The sequence below is a fragment of the Saccostrea echinata genome, unplaced genomic scaffold (assembly GCF_033153115.1).
Source record: "Saccostrea echinata isolate AGI-Se365-2 ecotype Australia unplaced genomic scaffold, CSIRO_AGI_Sech_v1 ptg000054l, whole genome shotgun sequence".
In the NCBI taxonomy this organism is placed as follows: Eukaryota; Metazoa; Mollusca; class Bivalvia; order Ostreida; family Ostreidae; genus Saccostrea; species Saccostrea echinata.
Genome location: NW_026889803.1, coordinates 67171721 through 67192440, shown reverse-complemented (window position 1 = coordinate 67192440; position 20720 = coordinate 67171721). Strand labels below are relative to the sequence as shown.

Genomic DNA, 20720 nt, shown 5'->3' with positions numbered 1-20720 from the left:
TCTATGGTTGATATAATTAATGTGTTTGCAAATACAATCTATCGTTAAGTGGTATGTTGGCTGAAGTCACAACGCCGTTACTTTCACATTGAAATCTGCGAATTTTTCCCCTTTCCAGATCATGACAGAGTACATGGCGACTAGTCAACAGGGAATGCTCACTCCTCTATGGCACCTGATCCAACCTTTGTTTTCGGACACCCCCACACCCCGATCACTATTTATATATATCAACACATGGTAATTATGTATTTGCAATATTACATTTAACCAGGAGCTTTACTTTTAAAATCACAATCCAATAAGGAGAAAATAAACATTTAATTAGGTTGAATTGTACAATAATTTAACAAATAACAACAATAAATGTTTGTATAGAAATTTGCAAACTAGCAATAAAGGATGGCAAATCTTGCAACATATCACAACTTAGCAATAGGCACAATATAGTATATGATGTATATATAAATAGAAATGATGTAAACAATGCTACAATTAAACAAGTGCAATATAATGGCAAGTGTCTGAGAGACCCCGTTTCATATCCCCTCAAACACTTGATTTATGGCATTAATTAGCAGAACCCATATCTAGGTAAACTTGTGGAACAGACTAAAGAATGAACATAAAGTGAAATCAAGCATGAATAGATTTTTTAAACAGATGCTATAAAAAAATAAGACAACATCACAAGAACAGTCAACATGGGTATACATATATATACTAAACACTTCTACTATGGCAGTACTATAAGTCTAATGATTGAACACAGGAGGAATATAAAAAATGTTCTGGACATGATCTTTGTTAGCTGGTCAGATTTCATCATGGACTCTTGTTGACAAAATTATATAAAGGGAAATAATAACAAAAGAATTGGACATTTAGAAAAGAGTCCAATTTGACATGTCAGAAACACATTTAACAGAGGATCACACAGGTATGTGTATAATGGATTCCAATGAAGATGGTAGAGGTATGTCAGATGTCTGGATATCAGAAGTTTGGATGTCTGGATATCAGAAATTCAGATGTCTGGATATCAGATGTTTGGATGTCTGGATATCAGAAATTCAGATGTCTGGATATCAGAAGTTTGGATGTCTGGATATCAGAAATTCAGATGTCTGGATATCAGAAATTTGGATGTCTGGATATCAGAAGTTCAAATGTTTGGAAATCAGAAGTCTGAATATCAGTTCAGCTGTCTTTGGCAGGTGCTTGGAATTCATTGAGCCACCATCTAAAACATTTAAACCCAGACTGTGAGAATTTAACATAAACATTGAAATGAATGTTGCCACTTTGCTCACCTGAGCACTTTGGCTAGAGAAAAGCTGAATTTAGTTCAGTATTGAAAAGTTTAAATATATAAGTGGTCACAATGGGGGGGGGGGGGGGGACATGATTTGAACAAACTGGAATATACACTAACTGTGGATGCTTCTGTATTAACATGACTAATAATGGCTGTGTTGTTCCTAAAAAGAAGATTTTTTAAGATTTTTCCTATGTATATTCACTGTTGTGGCCCAAGCCCTACCCCAGGGGATCATGATTTGAACAAACTGGAATTTACTCTATGTAATGAAGCTTTCACATAAGTTTCAGCTTTTTTTGGCCCAGTGATTCTTGAGAAAAAGATTTTTAAAAGATGCCATTAATTTTTCACTCATTCTTAATTACACCCACTTGAAAGAAGGTGTGGCCCTTCATGTGAACAAAATCAAAATTCCCTCACCCAAGGAAGTTTTGTGGCAAGTTTTGTTGAAACTGGCCCAGTGGTTCTGGAGAAGAAGACGAAAATGTGAAAAGTTTACAGACATTACACAACAGACTGACAGACGGATGCCAAACTCTTTTTCAATCAGAAAAGCTTATTTGAGTCTCCTGCTCAGCTGAGCTAATAAAAATTGAAAAAATGTAAAATTTAATAACTAGTAATAAATGCTTCAATTTGATATGTCATAAAGGAACTCAATACAGAAATTCTGGCTTCGGGGCCACCAACGCTGAGATTTTCTCAAATCTGAGATTTCTCAGAAAATTTGAGTTTTTCTCACCGAACTGTGCCACCAATGAAATATTTTCTCAAACTCAGACTTATCTTTTGAGTTTTTTCTTAAATCTGAGATTTTTCTCAAGTCTAAGATTTCTCTGAAACGTGCGTGCCACCAACGTTTTTTCTGACTCAGCTGAGAAAAAAATCTGAGATTTCTCAGAAAATCTTGAGATTGGTACATAGTAGTCTCAAATAAAATCTCAGAATTATTTTATGGTAAAATGGTTGCAAATATTATGACAGTGCACACGTTAATACATGAATACATGAAATTAACGTGCAAACACAGAGAGCATGTTTATTTCTCCCAGAACAAGATCATACGTTTTTAAGAAAAAGGGGGGAGGGTTCTTACGCACATGTAAAAAATGTCATAATATTGCCCACGCATTGAAACAATGCACTTGAAACTATATCAAAAGAAAAAAATAAGGAATAAAACCAATATTCTTGTGAAACGTTTTACATAACATGTTTATCTTAATTCATGCAAGAATTATTTTCATTTATTAATTAAATTCATATTTTAGTGTGCTATTTATGGTTAGGCAAATTTATTAATTCACATTAAATATACATGTATATCAGAAAAGAAAATATTAGATACTATTAAATCTCCATAACGGCCTCTTCTTTATTTTTTCTCCGGTAGTTATTTTTTACTTGTACAGTATACGTAACTATTCGTGTAAATTATACGCAAATATTAAAAGAACATTGTCTAAAATTCTGTGTAAAAATATTGCTATACTTTCAAAATAATTTATAAATCACCATTTATTAATCACTGATGATAGCAATCTGTCTAATTTGGATCTTCGCTAAATCTATAAAATTCCTAATTGAGAATAGGGATCCAGGAATTCTTTTCAGTGTGTGTGTGTGTGTGGGGGGGGGGGGGGGTGTCCATCCAAGTCAAAAAAAAATCCAACCCAGAAATTTCTTGACAAGCAAAACTGCTTACCCAAAAATATCAAACCCAGAAAATTTCTTGAAAAGAAAAAAAAATCCGTTTCACAAACGTGAAAAAACTATTTTTGTGGTAGTGGTGGGGTCTTCGTATTCAAGGGGGGGGGGGGGGGGTGTCCAAAATCAACTTTTATTTGATTCAGTATATAATTTTATAATAACTCTGCAAATTACAGGTTGGGGGACGACCACCTCCGCCCTCTAGATCTGCGTATGGGGATCTGCTTTATACTCACTATGCATCGCACACAAAAATCCCTGACCGTTTATATTATTTGTAAGAATAAACCTGACTTTTTTTTAATACGACCAGTTACATTTTGAGATTTAAAAAAACAAGTATGGTCCTGAGTTTCAAATAGTACAACATGATTACGCCGTGAAACTTTTAAAAGAAATTAATCAGTTAATCGTCACTTGATAAGTGATTGTTAGATTGATTTAGGTGTCCAGTGTAACAACGAATATTGCTCACTCGTATATCTGAAATTAATTATTATTATATATATTATATCTGAAAAGAAGAATATTTTTCCTGTGACATTTTCTCATAGGGGATCGTGGAAAATGTGGTGTGTTATTTAGCCTCGTCCCTACATACATGTCCGTAGTTCAATTTCAGGTTTGTTGTTTCTTCGGGGGGAAGGGGTGTGTATACCTGAAATAACCTGACATTAAACAGTTTGTATCGAAATTTTCTTGATAAATTGGGTTCACGTAAAACTAAGCATACATGTATATTGAATTAAATTGTAATTATATTACTCGCCTTGGACATTTTTTCTGTCGCAACTTATGCACGAATTTTACGGAACACTCAAGAAAATTATCATGTGACAAAATTAGCATTTCGTCAGCTAGAAAAAAAATACCCGGTTTTTAATCACTGTTAATGCCGAGTTTGCAGTATTAAAATCATCATTTCGGCGGTAAAATCTATTTTCTTTGATCGCTTAAAATGATTTTTTAAAAAAATATTCTAAATAGGGACAAAAATTCCCTATATTTACAACATTTTTGCTATGGAGAGTAAAATGTAATAGATATATCTGACAGTGTACAAAACAAAATAAAAGAAAAAAATGTGTAATCGGACTGTAAATATATAGTCTTGATCCGCCTCTCTAGCCTACTCTTTAATCTTTCGGCACGCAACGTCACAATGGCGGAAGTGACGCCTCGGTGTATATTTTTGTGTGTTTATGTAGACAGACGAAGCAAGACTAAAAGGTTTGGATATGTTTTGTGTTATTCTTCTGTAGGGATTATTTTACGGGGACTCGGTGAATATTTATTGTCGAAAAGATCGTAATGGAATCCTTTCCGTTGAGTGACTCAAAACAGCAAATAAAAGACAAAGGAAGTGGAGAATGTGTATTTTCGCGATTATACACCAAAATATTGCATAAACAACTAACTGAAAGGTAAATTCAATCATTGATTCAACAGCTTCATGCATTATAAGAAAAAAGGTCGCATATAACAACAAGAATAAGTCTAAGATTTTTCTCAAATCTCTGCTTACGTGAGACGCATCTCAGAAATGTTGGTGGCACGGTGTTTTAGGAAAATCTCAGCTGAGGCAGAAATCTAAGATTTGAGGCTGAGATTTGAGCTGAGATTTTTATTTGTTGGTGGCCCCGAAGCCTGGTCTCTGAACAAAACTTGTGAGGCAGAAGGAGCAAAAATGATGCTCATTGGTGTTCCTATGATGTATATGCATCAGCATTTATTGTTTAATCAAAGTGTGAATTCACTGATCACTTACAACACAGAGATTTCCATTCTTGGCCTTCTTGACTGCTGATGTCTGACCTCGAGTGAACTCAATACACCCCTTCTTCCCACCAGATATACCATGTGTTATGCTAAAATAAAAATATCATGCTATGCTGAAATTTGCAATGTAAAATTGCTTGCTGATTTAATAATATTTATATATGAAATTTTCATTGCCAAAATAACCAGAAGTCTCTGATGAGGCTGTAGCTCTTTTTGTACTTATAAAGGAAGATAAAAGTAGCACTTGGATTTGAAACTTTGCAACAGCAATAAATAGAATAATGGTCCTTGGTTTAGTCTGTTTTGTGGCAAGATTTATTGCAATCAGAATAAAACTGTAGGAGGAGTAGCCTTTTAAAATAATTTTAAAGAAATTTCAATTTAAGTAACCATGGCAACATCATTCAATGAAATAAAACCAATAATGACAATTATGTATCTCAGTGTAGTCTACCTGAATGCCAAGTTATACTGAAATCAGACAAAACATGTAAGAGGAGTAGCGTTTTGAAATTATTTCAAAAAATTTCTATTTTTAGTAACCATGGCAACATCGTTCATCAAAATCCAAAACTGGTACAGAGAATTATGTATCTTAGTGTAGTCTACTTGTGTGTCAAGTTATACTAAAATCAGACCAAAACTGTAGGAGAAGTAGCATTTTGAAAGTATTTCAAGGAAATTTCTATTTCTAGTAACCAGGGCAACCCCTTCATCCAAATCAAAAACTGATACACAGAATTATGTATCTTTGTGTAGTCTACTTGTGTGTCAAGTTATATTGAAATGAGATCAAAACTGTAGGAGGAGTAGCATTTTGAAAGTATTTATCGAAATTTCTATTTTTAGTAACCATGGCAACACCGCTCATCAAAAACAGATATACAGAATTATGTATCTTAGTGTTGTCTACGTGTGTGCCAGGTTATATTGAAAAGAGATCAAAAATGTAGGAGGAGTAGCGTTTTGAAAGTTTTTCACAGCAAATTTCTAATTTTAGTAACCATGGCAACACCGTTCCTTGAAATCAGAAACTGATAAACAGAATTATGTATCTTAGTATAGTCTACTTGTGTGCCAAGTTATACTGATATCAGACCAAAACTGTAGGAGGAGTAGCATTTTGAAAGTATTTCAAGGAAATTTCTATTTTTAGTAACCATGGCAACAACGTTCATTGAAATCAAAAACAGATACACAGAATTATGTATCTTAGTGTAGTCTACTTGTGTGCCAAGTTATATTGAAAAGAGATCAAAAATGTAGGAGGAGTAGCATTTTGAAAGTTTTTCACAGAAATTTCTAATTTTAGTAACCATGGCAACACCGTTCCTTGAAATCAAAAACAGATACACAGAATTATGTATCTTAGTGTAGTCTACTTGTGTGCCAAGTTATATTGAAAAGAGATCAAAAATGTAGGAGGAGTAGCGTTTTGAAAGTTTTTCACAGAAATTTCTAATTTTAGTAACCATGGCAACACCGTTCCTTGAAATCAAAAACAGATACACGGAATTATGTATCTTAGTGTAGTCTACTTGTGTGCCAAGTTATATTGAAATCAGACTAAAACTGTAGGAAGAGTAGTGTTTTGAAAAATTGTTTACAGACGGACGGACAGACAGACGGACGGACGGACAGACGACGGACACCTTACTATCGCATAAGCTCTTCTGGTCTCTGACCAGTAGAGCTAAAAAACTGATTGGAACATTATAATTAATCTCTGTTAGTATTTATATCTGTCATTTCCTTCCAAAGTTCATAGTCCCCCTGTTCATGCATATATATAAAATTTTGATTAACACTAATGATTTTCAACAAGAAATGTAATCTATAATTAAAATGCACACAATTTCAGCATACCTTACAAAGCAAAATTTGACAAAAATGGTCTTCTGATAATTTTATAAAGATATGATATTTAATCCAGTAAGAGTTATCTCTCTTATAAGAGGGCCAAGGATCCTTCAGTTTGAGGAGTCTGGTTTTTTTATTTACCTCATTTCACAAATGTTCCCAAGGTACAGTATTTTTTTTATTTACCTTGTTTCACTAATGACCCTGAAGGCCTCGGACTTCTTCCCATGGATGACAATTTTTGTTACAAGTTCTATCACTCTATCAGAATGTAATATCAGGTCTCCCTGAAACAATAAAACCAAACCATTAAATCCATCCAAAAGCAGAAGAACTCTTCATTACATGTGACTAACGATTGTCTAAATGTTAGATAGTGAAGTGCACCTAAAATTGGAATCCACCTCCTTGTTACAATGTAGTACCTCCATAGAGGTGAATACAACTCACTATATTTAGGAAGTAAAACAAGAATTCCAATTGAACACTTATAGACAGGTTGTTTTGTGATACAAGTGTCCTTTAGATAATTATGTGATATTTTATGTTCACTTTTCCTGACATTTTTATGGAAACAATCTAAAGCATAGTTAAAATCAAAGTATTTCTAAAAAGATCACGATATATTTCACTAAAGTTGATATTTTGACTGTAAAAATTGTTGTTAAAATACTAACATATACAGAAATCAAAATTAAAATATTGGTGTTAAATATGGAAAAGGAACATACTGTAACAAAAACTATCGATAGCCAAAAGAAATTTTCGAACCAACAATTTCAAAAAGCTTTCTATAAGAATAAACGTTCAAGATTACTGCTGAAACATGCACTATATAAAAGGTACTGGTCAAATATTTTACATTTCATGCATACTTATATAAATCACTGAAGGTAAGAGAGGGTCAATTTATTGGGATTTTTTAAAAGATGGACTTAACCCTTCAGTTATCAAATTACCCGGTAGTGCCTCCTCAACCCCCCCCCCCCCCCCCCCTTCACCCCTTTCAAAAAAGGTGGTTGATTCAAGAAAAAAAGATAAACCCTGCCTAAGATCTGTGTGTATGTGCAGAACCTTAAGTTTTCATTAACAAGCATTTAATGAATGCTGAACAATGTCAAAGATAACTTTGCAAAGTAAAAGTAAAACCATAAATAAAGAGAAATGATTAAAAAACAGTAGCTTGTAAAAAGAGAAGACATATAATACATAAGTATAAATATTAGAAGCACCAACATGATGTACCTTGGAATCCAAAGTTTCATCTAAATTATCCTGTTAATTAAAAATAAACTACAGGTATTTATTATTTCCTATTGATTACATTCTATCTGGTGCCTTTTATCAGAATTAATTAGAATTTTATAATGAACACGAGTTAATTAGAATTTTATAATGAACACGAGTATTTTCAAAATAATGCCAGATTACGAGTCTTCCTTCCTCTCTCCACATAAAGCACCTGCTTGATTGTATTTGCTTCACATCTGTTTGAACATCACACAATTAACACAACAATTTCCTGGACTTAAATTCCATAGAAAGGTAAGAGAATCTATTGACGTAGAACTCGAGTTGACATAGAACTCAGCAAAAGTACCTAACATTACAAGTTTTTTTTTAACCACACCTACTATTATTATTCACTGTCGGACTCGGTACAGGCTTATTTTGATTGTGTGATATTTAATTTTTTTTTACATAAATTATTTTTTATTTAATAATTATACAATATAATTTTTTTCATAAACAAAGCATTTATTTTTCACCATAATAATTCAGCATCTATTCTAAGTGTAATTTATTATTGTATGCAGAAAAATACCTGAAGACTAGATAAAAAAAAATTTTTGTTTCCTGTATCCCAACCAACTCACTTTATTGACTACTGAAACATTTTAACAGAAATTGTTATGCCTTGGGAGGAAGGGGGCTTCTTTTACTCATTTTTTTTTTTCAAATTTGGATAAAATCTGATGGAGGGATGGGGTGGGGTAGAAAAAGAGTTAAAATAAAATTTCTTATTGATCCTGAATTGTTGAACATATGTAACATATGTTATAGGAAACAAACATATCTTTTTGTTTTGCCTGACAGACAGACAGACAAACAACTGTTCTCACCTTGCTGCCATTGTCGTCCATATTTATTGTGATCACAAACAGACCATCACTTAGACTGCTGGTTAGGAGACCTGGAATAAATAGTCATGTACTAAATAAACAATAGGTTAGAAAAATACAGACCATCACTTAGACGCTGGTTAGGAGACCTGGAATAAATAGTCATGTACTAAATAAACAATATGTCAGAAAAATACAAACCATCACTTAGACTGCTGGTTAGGAGGCCTGGAATAAATAGTCATGTACTAAATAAACAATAGGTCAGAAAAATACAGACTATCACTTAGACTGCTGGTTAGGAGGCCTGGAATAAATAAATAGTCATGTATTAAATAAACAATAGGTTAGAAAAATACAGACCATCACTTAGACGCTGGTTAGGAGGCCTGGAATAAATAGTCATGTACTAAATAAACAATATGTCAGAAAAATACAGACCATCACTTAGACTGCTGGTTAGGAGGCCTGGAATAAATACTCATGTAATAAATAAACAATGTAATAAAATACAGCAAAGTAATTCAAATCATTTCTATACTAAGGCAAATTTCCTAATGTCAGAACTGAACTGAGTATCAATGACATGTAAAATTATGTAGGTACATATACAGGGAAGTCCCTATTACATGTAGATAAAATCTGTAAATTACAAAAAACAAATCCAGGAACTAATATGTACAGAGAGGTCACTCAATTAATTCCATCTCACATCTCGACAAGGGTCTACTTTAATGAATATGAGAATGAATGACTTTAATTTGTTTAGCTATATACATGTAAATAAGTCAGTCTCTGCCCCTCCTGAGAGTACAGAAAGGTCATGGTCATACCTGTGATCTGCTGGAAAGGTAACTTGTCCTTTAATAAATCTGACTTCTCGTCCAGTAAATACAGGTGTTTGTCCGTTAATACTAATATCCTCTTCCTGGACTTGTAGCCATGGCGATCAAACTTAGTAACAGGAGCTGAATACTAGGAGACAAGAAGTAAGATATTTTTATTGTTGCTTTGTTAGTCTAGTCATTTAATACATGCAGCCAGGGCTGATCCTCATCATTGATAATCTTTTCTAATTAACATTGTTTGAAGCATACCTGGACTTTTTCATCAGGTTGTTTAATTTTAGTGTCAAATGTGGTACACAGCATCTCTTCTTGTGTGCTGTCTGGAAAAAAAATTCCACACTATATATCTGTTTCCATTAATTTTAAAAGAGAGTCAATTTTAGCTTTCCATTTTCAAGCAATTACTGTGTATATAAATGCCAATGGTCAAGATGAATGCAAGATAAGTTTTATATACATGTAACTGACAGACAAGTAACTCTTTTAGCTAATGCTAAGTTGATGAGTAAACTGCTAGTTGACTGTCAGTTTAAGATTATAATTGGCCTCCTAGCAACTCAAGTTCTCTATCAGGGAACTTGACCTACCTAGACGGGTCTCAGCTACATTATCATGGACTGACCTATATAGATGGTCTCAGCTACACTTTCTGTGACCAACCTACCTAGACAGGTCTCAGCTGCACAATCAGGGACTGACTTACCTGGACAGGTCTCAGCTACACAATCAGGGACTGACCTACCTGGATGAGTCTCAGCTACACAATCAGGGACTGACCTACCTAGATGAGTCTCAGTTACATTATCTGGATGACCTACCTAGACGGGTCTCAGCAAACATTTCCTCCACACTTTTTGAGTAGCTCTCTTTCTTCCCCCTGAACAAGGACTCGGCTACTACCTTTTCTTCCATCTAGATTAATATATAAAATATTATCTTACAATTGTTATTTATTATTTACTTAGAGAGGTTTGTAACCTGTAATATTATGCAGTGAAACAAGGCACAAATTATTCCAACAATATACAGCTAATTTGTATATTATTGTTTAAATAAATATTTCTTATACCGAAGTTTCTGTCGAAGTCTAATAAAAAACAAGAGGCCCAAGGGCCTTAACGGTCACCTGAATATAATACAACAATTTAGAGAATCCATAGAGTATAAAATGAACTGAAAGGTGAAGCTTTGTTGCCCAAAAGCAAGAAAAATAGGGTGATCAGGATCAACAAAATAATTAGTCCAGTATTCATTAACAGTTCATAAATTAGGTTCTAATCTGTTCCCCATTTATCACTATCACCATACAGTATACTAAGCAAACTACCAGTGCTTCTGTACTATTTTAATTCCTTGCTGAAATCTCTTACATAGGCCTCTCTTGGTCTTTGATGAACATTTAATAAGACAAGTTATTTTTGTCTCATTTTTATTTATCTATTACTTACAAGTCCACCTGATCATTAAAACTATGAAAATACTTTTTGTATTATACAATAAAAATTCTTGCATAATTGTCTTATTCTATTAACCTTTCAAGTACATTATTTACAGTGATTAATTATCAAAAGTAAACAGCAAAGGGGAATAACTCCTCTCAGTAGAATACATATACATTATTATAACAGCAACTTGATCCGAAGAGTCGTATCACGTCGAGTTGACAGGCGCGGATCATCAGATCAAACGAGATGCGAAGCGTCGAGTTTGATCTGATGATCCGCACCTGTCAACGAGACGTGATACGGCTCTTCGGATCAAGTTACTGTTATAATGATAAATTTATTATATACCCCCCTTACAACTAGCAAAATATAGTTTTAAAAAAACTTTTGAGATCAATTATATAAGATTTTCCCATTAAACAAAGCATTTTGTCAAGGAACTTTTTGATGCGCATGAAAAATAACGTCACGTTTCTGTGTACTACGTCATCAATTTCAGAGAGGGGTGATATGGATTCAGAAAACCACAGTGTGGTGATCCGGAAAGCTGGATCACACCGTCACGTGATTGTACGAAATCTACAGTAAAAATGAGTGATACACACTTGGGTATATAATAAAAATTAATAGAGCCCTGGCCAGGACCAGAACTCTTGACCAAATGGTCCAGATGTTCAAAAATCTGGTAAAAATACCCTTCCTTATCAAAACTTTTACTCTTTTTGCCTCTGATATGCCCAACTGCAGGAAAATTTTTAAAGAAATAATGCATTTTTACTACAGATTCACTATATTATCAATAGAGCCCCCCTCCCCACTGAGAAACACCAGAGCCTCTCACCCGGGGACCAGAAGTTTGCTCATCATAAGTAATCATGTTGTTTATCTGCTTTCTAAGGAGCAGACAGGATTATTTAATAGAATTACTGCATTTTCACTATATTATCAAGAGCCCCCCCCCCCCCCCCCCACCTTTTCACCAGAACCCTTTACCCTGGGGCCATGAAATTCACAATTTTGGAAGAGGCATCCTTGCATATCATAACAATGTACTTAGTTTGTTTAAATAGTACCCAGGGGCAGAGAAGAAGATTTTCAAAGAAATAATTCACCTTCACTATAGGAGCTATATAGCCCCACCCTAGCATCAGAACCCCTGTCCCTGGGGACATGAATTTCACAGTTTTGGAAAAGGCATCCTTGCTTATCATAACAATGTACTTAGTTTGTTTAAATAATACTCAGGAGCAGAGAAGAAGATTTTTAAAACATTAATGCATTTTCACAAATAGAGCCCTGCCCTATAATCAGAACCCCTGATCCAGGGGCCATGAAATTGACAATTTGGTAGAGTCACTTTTGCTTATCATAACTATGTATTTAATTTGTTTCAATAATACCCAGGAGTAGAGAAGAAGATTTTCAAAGAAATAATGCACTTTCACTATATGATCTATATAGCTCTGCCCTAGCACCAGAACCCCAACCGTGGGGCCATGAATTTCACAATTTTGGTAGAGTCACTCTTGCTCATCATAACTATGCATTTAATTTGTTTCAATATTATCCAGGAGTAGAGAAGAAGATTTTCAAAGAAATAATGCACTTTCACTATATGATCTATATAGCCCCCCCCCCCCCCCCAGCACCAGAACCCCTTACCCTGGGGCTATGAATTTCACAATTTTGATAGAGTCACTCTTGCTTATCATAACTATGTATTTAATTTGTTTCAATAATACCCAGGAGTAGAGAAGAAGATTTTCAAAGAAATAATGCACTTTCACTATATGATCTATATAGCCCTGCCCTAGCACCAGAACCCCTGACCCTGGGGCCATGAATTTCACAATTTTGGTAGAGTCACCCTTGCTTATCAAAAATATGTATTCAATTTGTTTCAATAATATCCAGGAGTACAGAAGAAGATTTTCAAAGAAATAATGCACTTTCACTATATGATCTATATAGCCCCACCCTAGCACCAGAACCCCTGACCCTGGGGCCATGAAATTCACAATTTTGATTGAGTCACCCTTGCTTATCATAACTATTTTTCAATTTGTTTCAATAATATCCAGGAGTAGAGAAGAAGATTTTCAAAGAAATAATGCACTTTCACTATATGATCTTTATAGCCTCACCCTAGCACCAGAACCCCTGACCCTGGGGCCATGAATTTCACATTTTGGTAGAATCACCCTTGCTTATCATAACTATGTATTCAATTTGTTTCAATAATACCCAAGAATAGAGAAGATGATTTTCAAAGAAATAATGCACTTTCACTATATGATCTATATAGCCCCGCCCTAGCACCAGAACCCCTGGCCCTGGGGTCATGAATTTCACAATTTTGGTAGAGGGCTCAAAACTTATTACAGTCATGTCAACAGTTTGACTGCTTGATGTCCTGGAGTAAAGAAGAAGATTTTTAAAGATTGCATTAATTTTGGTGGTTTTAGCCCCACCCCTCAGGCCCCAGGGGGCAGGGACCATGAAATTCACAAATTTTGTTCCCCTTCACACATAGATGTCATATGCTAAAATTGGCTGAAATTGGTTCAGCGGTTTCAGAGAAGAAGCTGAAAATGTTCAAATGTTAACACACGACACACAACGCATGACGGACGACAGACGACGACGGACGAAAACAGATAGCAATAGGTCACCTGAGTGACTCAGGTGACCTAAAAATGAAAGTGTAACAGCGTATGTATACAAGAGGCCCATGGGCCTTGAATCGCTCTTCTGATAAACTGTACAACCTATCACTTCTATTTGAAGCTTCGAAGTATCCTGTATATTTACATAAACCCTTGAAATTCCAATTCACACTCTGAGAACCCAAGATGATTCTATGCCAATTAGTACCTGAGAGTTGGTCATGGTGACCTACTTATCACTTGTCATTCTCTGAGGACCCATCAACTAAGTTTGATGATTCTAAGCCAATTAATACCTAAAATGTTTTTTAAAATTATAATCATAAAATTTTATATGTAGGTCAAAGTGACCTACTTTTCAATTGTTTTACTCCAAGGACCCAAGATGCATCAACTGACAAGGTTTGATGATTCTAAGCCAATTAGTACCTGTAATATTTAATTACAGCCATAAATTTTCAAAAGTAGGTCACAGTGACCTACTTTTCAGTCAACCTACTCCGAGGACCAAAGATGCATCAACTGACAAATTTTGACGATTCTAAGCCAAATGATTCCTGAAAATATTAAATACAGCCATAAAATTTCAAAAGTAGGTCACCGTGACCTACTTTTCAGTTGTTGTACTCCGAGGACCCAAGATGCATCAACTGACAAAGTTTAATGATTCTAAGCCAATTAGTACCCGAAATATTTGATTAAAGCCATAAATTTTCAAAAGTAGGTCACTGTGAACTACTTTTCAGTTGTTGTACTCCGAGGACCCATGACGCATAAACTGACAAAGTTTTATGATTCTAAGCCAATTAGTACCCGAAATATTTTATTAAAGCCATAAATTTTCCGAAAGTAGGTTACGGTGACCTACTTTTTAGTCGACCTACTCCGAAGATCCATGACGCATCAACTGACAAAGTTTGATGATTCTAAGCCAATTAGTACCCGAAATATTTAATTAAAGCCATAAATTTTCAAAACTAGGTCACGGTGACCTACTTATTAGTCAACCTACTCCGAAGACCCAAGATGCATCAACTGACAAAGTTTGATGATTCTAAGCCAATTAGTACCTGAAATATTAAATATAGTCATATAAATTGAAAAGTAGGTCACTGTGACCTACTTTTCAGTTGACCTTTTTTGAGGACCCAAGATGCATCAACTTACAAAGTTTTATGATCATAGGACTTAAAATGTCCAAATTATGCCTCTAAAACGCTTTGAAATCGAATGCCTGCAAAGTTCAAAAAGTAGGTCACTGTGACCTACTTTTTAATAAATATGTTTTATGGCCCCAAGATGCATCATCTTACAAGATTTAATGATTCTAAGCCTCCCCGTATTTGAATTAATGACCTTAATTGTTTTAAAAAAGATTAGCCATAAAATTCAAAAAGTAGGTCAAGGTGACCTACTTTTTAGTTGACGTACTTTGAGGACCCAAGATGCATCAACTGACAAAGTTTGATGATCATAGGCCTTAAATTGTTCAAAATATGCCTCTAAATCATTTTGAAAAAGAATGGCCGCAAAATTTAAAAAGTAGGTCACCATGACCTACTTTTGAGTCAGCATGATATGAGGTCCTTAGATGCACCAACTGACAAGATTTGATGATCCTAGTCCTTATAGTAAGCAAAATATCAACATTTTAATAAAATGTAATTTTTGGTCAACTTTGAAGTGACCTTGAGACCACGCCCTTTGCCCCAGGGTAAATCCCCGTGCAAATTTTAATCTACAACATATCCTCATCCTTTTGTGTAAGTTTGGTGATAATCTGCCCAGTGGTTCTTGAGAAGAAGATTTTTTAGCAACCAGTACTTTTTTTTCTATTTTCCTAATTATCTCCCCTTGTTAAAGGGTCACAACCCCAGTTTTAGTATAAAAGGGAGCCCTTGGGCCAAGGATACCCTGTGACAAATTTGACAATAATTGGCCAAGGGGTTCTGGAGTTATGGCCCATATTCTAAAAAGTTTACGCACACCGCACAAATGGCCATAGCATTAGCTCTTTGAGCCTTTGGCTCAGAAGAGCTAATAATATATATACATGTAACAAAAGAGAATCCATGTAAACAATGGATCTATAAACAAAGCTCATAAATTAGTCCAGTAAACTAGCCCTCCAATTTGAAAATAGCAATTCTGCAATCCTGATTGAGCTCACATTTTCAAAATTAATTTTTATCTAGAGGAAGACTGTACTCCGTGTTAGCTATGGAGCGACCATGCCTGGATCATCCATCCCTGCCTTATGTAATGTGTTGTCAACAGTGTGATCTTCCTGTTTGTACAAGCTGTATCGCAGACAATCACAAAGGTCATATATTTCAAAACATTCCTAGTTTTTACAGCACTAAAATAGAAAAATGCACAAAACAACTCAGATTTCTCAAAGAGGAAATCCTGACAAAGTGCAAAGAAACCGAGTCTTCAGTAGAATCCCAAATACAAGAGTGTACGACTCACTTTGCCAACATTCGGTCGTCATTGGTGTCCAGGGCTAACGAAATAAAGGAAATGGTTGATCAAGTTCTATCAGAAAAACTAACAACTGTAGATAAAACTGAGTCAGATGCTTACAACCAATTAACAGCTGGAGGAAGTAAAATCAGAAACCACATCTGTCACCTACAGAACACATTTGTACTTTATGAAAAACACATGCAGGAGACGGACAAACCAGCATCATTCCTGTTGTTCTGCAAGAAAAATCAACTAACGGACTTGGAAAACATTCCACAGGTTTCCAAAGTAAATTTGCCAAAATATTCTGAGAATCCTATCTCCTTTGAGGAGTTGTCCAAGCAATTTGGAGTGCTTCAAGTACAGAAATCAGAGCAAACATACGAGCTTATGTCTTTGCAAAAAGAAAATTCAGGTGGCACCTTGGGGGAGGAAAGCAAAAATGCCACCTTGCTTGGATATCTGCTGACACCTGGCCTTGAGAGTTGTCATCATATTTCTCATGTGAGATTGGGGAAAGTTTGGATCAGTGACCACATGGGAAACCTGACACTGACGGACAGCTCACGGAAAAAACTTAGGAGTATCTGCTGCAGCGGGGGCTACGGTTTCCACTGTGGAACAAAAAAAGGAACTTTACTTTTAGCAGATCACAGAAGGAAGCAGATAACAGAGATACACACTGACTACTCATCTCAGGTTCTCTTCTCCACAGGTGAGTGGACTCCATTGTGTGTTTACTGCTCAAAACGTAATGGTGACCTATTGCTAGGTATGAAGAACAAATCAAAAGGTCTTGTAGCACGTTATGACAAAAGAGGCCAGGAACTGCAGAAAATTCCATCCACTGCTGAAGGAAAAACCATCTACAGTGAACCATTTTACATCACAGAAAACAAAAACGGGGACATCTGTACATCCGACTGGTACCAGGAGGCCCTAGTGGTTGTCAATAAATCAGGATGCCACCGATTCTCCTACTGTGGCACCACGGGAACCAAACTATGTCCTGGTGGTGTCTGCACTGATAGAAGAGGCCACATTTTGTTGTATGAAGCTTCTAGTCCCAGTGTTCACCTGATCAGTCAAGATGGAGAATTGCTGGATATAATTAGTTTCCTTTCTACTGGACTCTCCTTTACTCCACAAGGTTTGGATATAGACGAAAGTCACAACTTGTGGGTGGGAACTTTTATGGATCAAAGTTGTGTAAAAGTATTCAAATATACATACCTCAAAAATAATGCTTAGATGAAGACTTTAATAGTAAAATAAAAAGCATTTAAATGATAATTAATATTTACTCTACACAGGGTAATTTTCACCCCCATTTTATTTTTGTTCCTTTTCCCCTCATTAGATTAAACTATGCCTGAGTGAATTTAAATGGGGAAAAATCTTCAGAAATTATAAAAGGGCAGAAATAACCTAGGACGAAAAGAACCCTGTATACAGTATTTGCCGTTTCATGTAAATTGTTTTGACAATCAATTATAATCCTACTTTTGAATACACCTCACCTGTGCCTTTCGAGCAGGTGTAATGGATTTCACATAGCGGAGTGTGAGGTTTCTCATACACAGGTCTCGTAACAATTGAGATGTCTGAAATAAAGATCAGCCCATTTGAAAAATAAATTAAAAATGTAAGATCTGGTTACGAGAATTTTCTCTTTTAACAACCAAAGTCTCTTGAAAAATAAATGTTATCACAAACTCCTCTATATTCTCAAGTATCAATTATATAGATTAATTCAATTCCTCAAAATAATTATCTAATCATTATAAGTGTTTTTTATAATTGGCAAATCACCGTTATCCTTTCAGCATAGTTTATCCTTATCATCAGTGTTCAAAGTGATATTATACAAGTACATGTATTGAAGTAAATATGTACCATTACATACACATGCTCTTCAATACATTCTAATTGATCATGAGGAACTTTTCGACAAAATAAACATAAAAACATAGAAAACAGAAGAAAAAAAATTGCTAACTATATGGTATCCTTTTTGTTTTGAAAATTGAAACACTTATTTTTGTTTTATCAAATATATTATGGTAGATATACCCATGTATATACATGCTGTCTTTATGGTAGATATATCTATGTATACGTATATATGTTGTCTTGCAGGTGATTTATAAAATTCTTGGCTGTATATTATAATATAGATGTCATACAAGTATCTAGAAATGTTATAAGTTATAGATTTAAATTTGATGTTTGTAAATGTTATAAGTTATAGATTTGAATTTGATGTATAACTAGACCAGAGAGATGTTTGTAACTGTTATAGTCATACTTCATTTACACTCCAACTGCTAATCTAAATAAAACATAAAAACAAAAGAATACTTGTGATAAATGTTTAAGGATCAATTAAGGCCTAAGCAATATAGCGAGGGAGTTATCTCCCTGCAGCTGTACTTTGTAGCTGGCTTGTATATACAATAGCCAATGTGAATATTTTTTCTCTGTATGTATTTGTGGTAAATACAAGAAATGACTTTGTCTTTTTTTTGGGGGGGGGGGATATGCCCCATCAGAAGCCTACTGATTTTAAAGTCATAAAAGTCATTGGAAATGATGTTTTTTAACATCAAATGAATGTAGTCACAGTCACAATTTAAAGAGGTACCATTTGACCTTTTAATATACAGTAAAACATGCTTATAGCAAAGTGCCAGGGATGGACAATTTTGCTTTGTTATAAATGTAATTTGTTATATCCGTTAAGTTCATAATACTATTCAGAACTGAGGGGTATGAAAATCACTTCGTTATAAGCATAAATTCATAAGTGTGCTCACTATATGCATGTTTTACTGTATTATCTTACACCAAACAAGTGTAACTTTCTTCAAAGAAGTTTGATAATTATTTTCTGTTATGAGCATTTCTCTCAAAAGATCACTGCTCACCTCCTGCAGTAACTGTGGTGCGGGTGGCCAGTTTTTGTCCAGGACATTTTTGGGGAGTTGATCTTTCAGTTTAGTTAGGTAGTTGTATTTGGTGTACTGGATAAAGTGCTTGTTTTCATCACATTCCGGCTCCAGGCGATGAATGAATCCCTTGATGAATCTACAGATTAAATAATAACTCGCCATAAAAATCTGCTAAATAATGCTAAACTTACAAGGAAATGACACGAATCTTGTTAAAGTAAGAAGCATTAACACTGTATAGCATAAGAAATTCAGCAAAACTTGCATTTGACTACGTATATTAACAAATGTACTATTTATGAATTCTTTGATCTAAAGTTCTCAACCTATTGCTCATATATGAGGATTCATTCAATATAAAGAACATATATGTACTGAGCATGTGAAATTTAATATATATATAGGAATAGAAAAAAATAACCAAGCTAGACATCTTTATTACATTTTCAACAGTGAAATACTGTAATTTATTTGCTGAATAAAGTGATATTCTGACACAGTGTGAAAAGATATCAAAATGGTATTCTCACAGTGTGAGAATGTCAGAAGTGCGGCAAAACTTACGATTTTCCTTCCCTTCATGAAGAGTGTTTTTAAAAAAATCCCTGGCCTTTTATAAGATAGAGTAAATAAGCCATCCTGACAGAAACAAATAGTTATACTGCCAAAGCTTTTCCAATTATGTCGTTAAAAATCCATGTTTTCAATGTTTTTCAATCTCTAAATCATTTAGCCATGACGTCTCAACCGCTCAATTATGACGTCACAGCCTATGTCACTGTGTTACGAAAAGACAGAGGCATAAGGAAAATCTAAGAAAATGTAATAAACAGAAAATTCAATGTTTTATAGATGAATATGGATTTTATTTCACTCGTGAAAATATCAAAAAATTCTGTCCCACTCGTGAAATAAATTCCATATTCATCTACAAAACATTGAATACCCTCTACATATTCATGAGGCACAGTAGATCAGTGTAACTGTGATTTCCTGCTATTAGTTTACCCTCGGAGTCTTTCTGCTGCCTGCTTCCTCCTCTTTAGAAGTCTCTGTGCAGCGACTCGTCTCCAGTGACTCTGTAGACGGATAGCAGACAACTTCCAGGTCTGGAACTTCTTCTTCTGAGCGAACCCTCTGTAGCGAGCCTGCACTAGAGTGGCTGAAGATAAAGTATTCCAGAATCAGAAACTTTAATGATAGCTTTACATTTATTCTGTCCCTTTAAGGTGTGTGAATATCATGTGACTGTATTGCTTCCGAAGGTACTTCAGAAATAAATGGCTGAAGTTAATTTTTTTGTGCTCAGCAGTATACTATAAATGTACAAATCTAGCACACTTTAAGTTTAATGCAACCTTCCTATTCAACTGGTAAGTGCAATCATAAATTAGTACACTTGTCAAAAAGACAATTACCCCGGTACTGATTTAAATCTTGTATTACTGTGTACCATACATAAATTAGTTGACATGAAGCAGCTCAAATTGCTAAAATATAAATGCCACTAAAATGAATACATTTACAGTATATGACCTGTTGGAC

At 34.7% G+C, this 20720-nt stretch overlaps 1 protein-coding gene across 1 annotated transcript in view; it reads right to left on the bottom strand.

The window, feature by feature from the left end:
- Positions 1–302: 302 nt before the first annotated feature.
- The window catches only part of LOC133171825 (unconventional myosin-Ic-like), a 32393-nt gene continuing 11975 nt past the window's right edge, over positions 303–20720 (bottom strand). Inside the window, exons 20-29 of the mRNA XM_061306622.1 lie at positions 20184–20337; positions 19152–19311; positions 17745–17828; positions 10463–10556; positions 9894–9964; positions 9630–9771; positions 8797–8867; positions 6860–6960; positions 4800–4899; positions 303–1243 (exon numbers count right to left, since the gene is read on the bottom strand). Of these exons, the coding sequence (XP_061162606.1) occupies positions 1229–1243; positions 4800–4899; positions 6860–6960; positions 8797–8867; positions 9630–9771; positions 9894–9964; positions 10463–10556; positions 17745–17828; positions 19152–19311; positions 20184–20337 (992 nt within the window). The 3' untranslated portion in view covers positions 303–1228. The remainder of the gene's footprint in view (positions 1244–4799; positions 4900–6859; positions 6961–8796; positions 8868–9629; positions 9772–9893; positions 9965–10462; positions 10557–17744; positions 17829–19151; positions 19312–20183; positions 20338–20720) is intronic.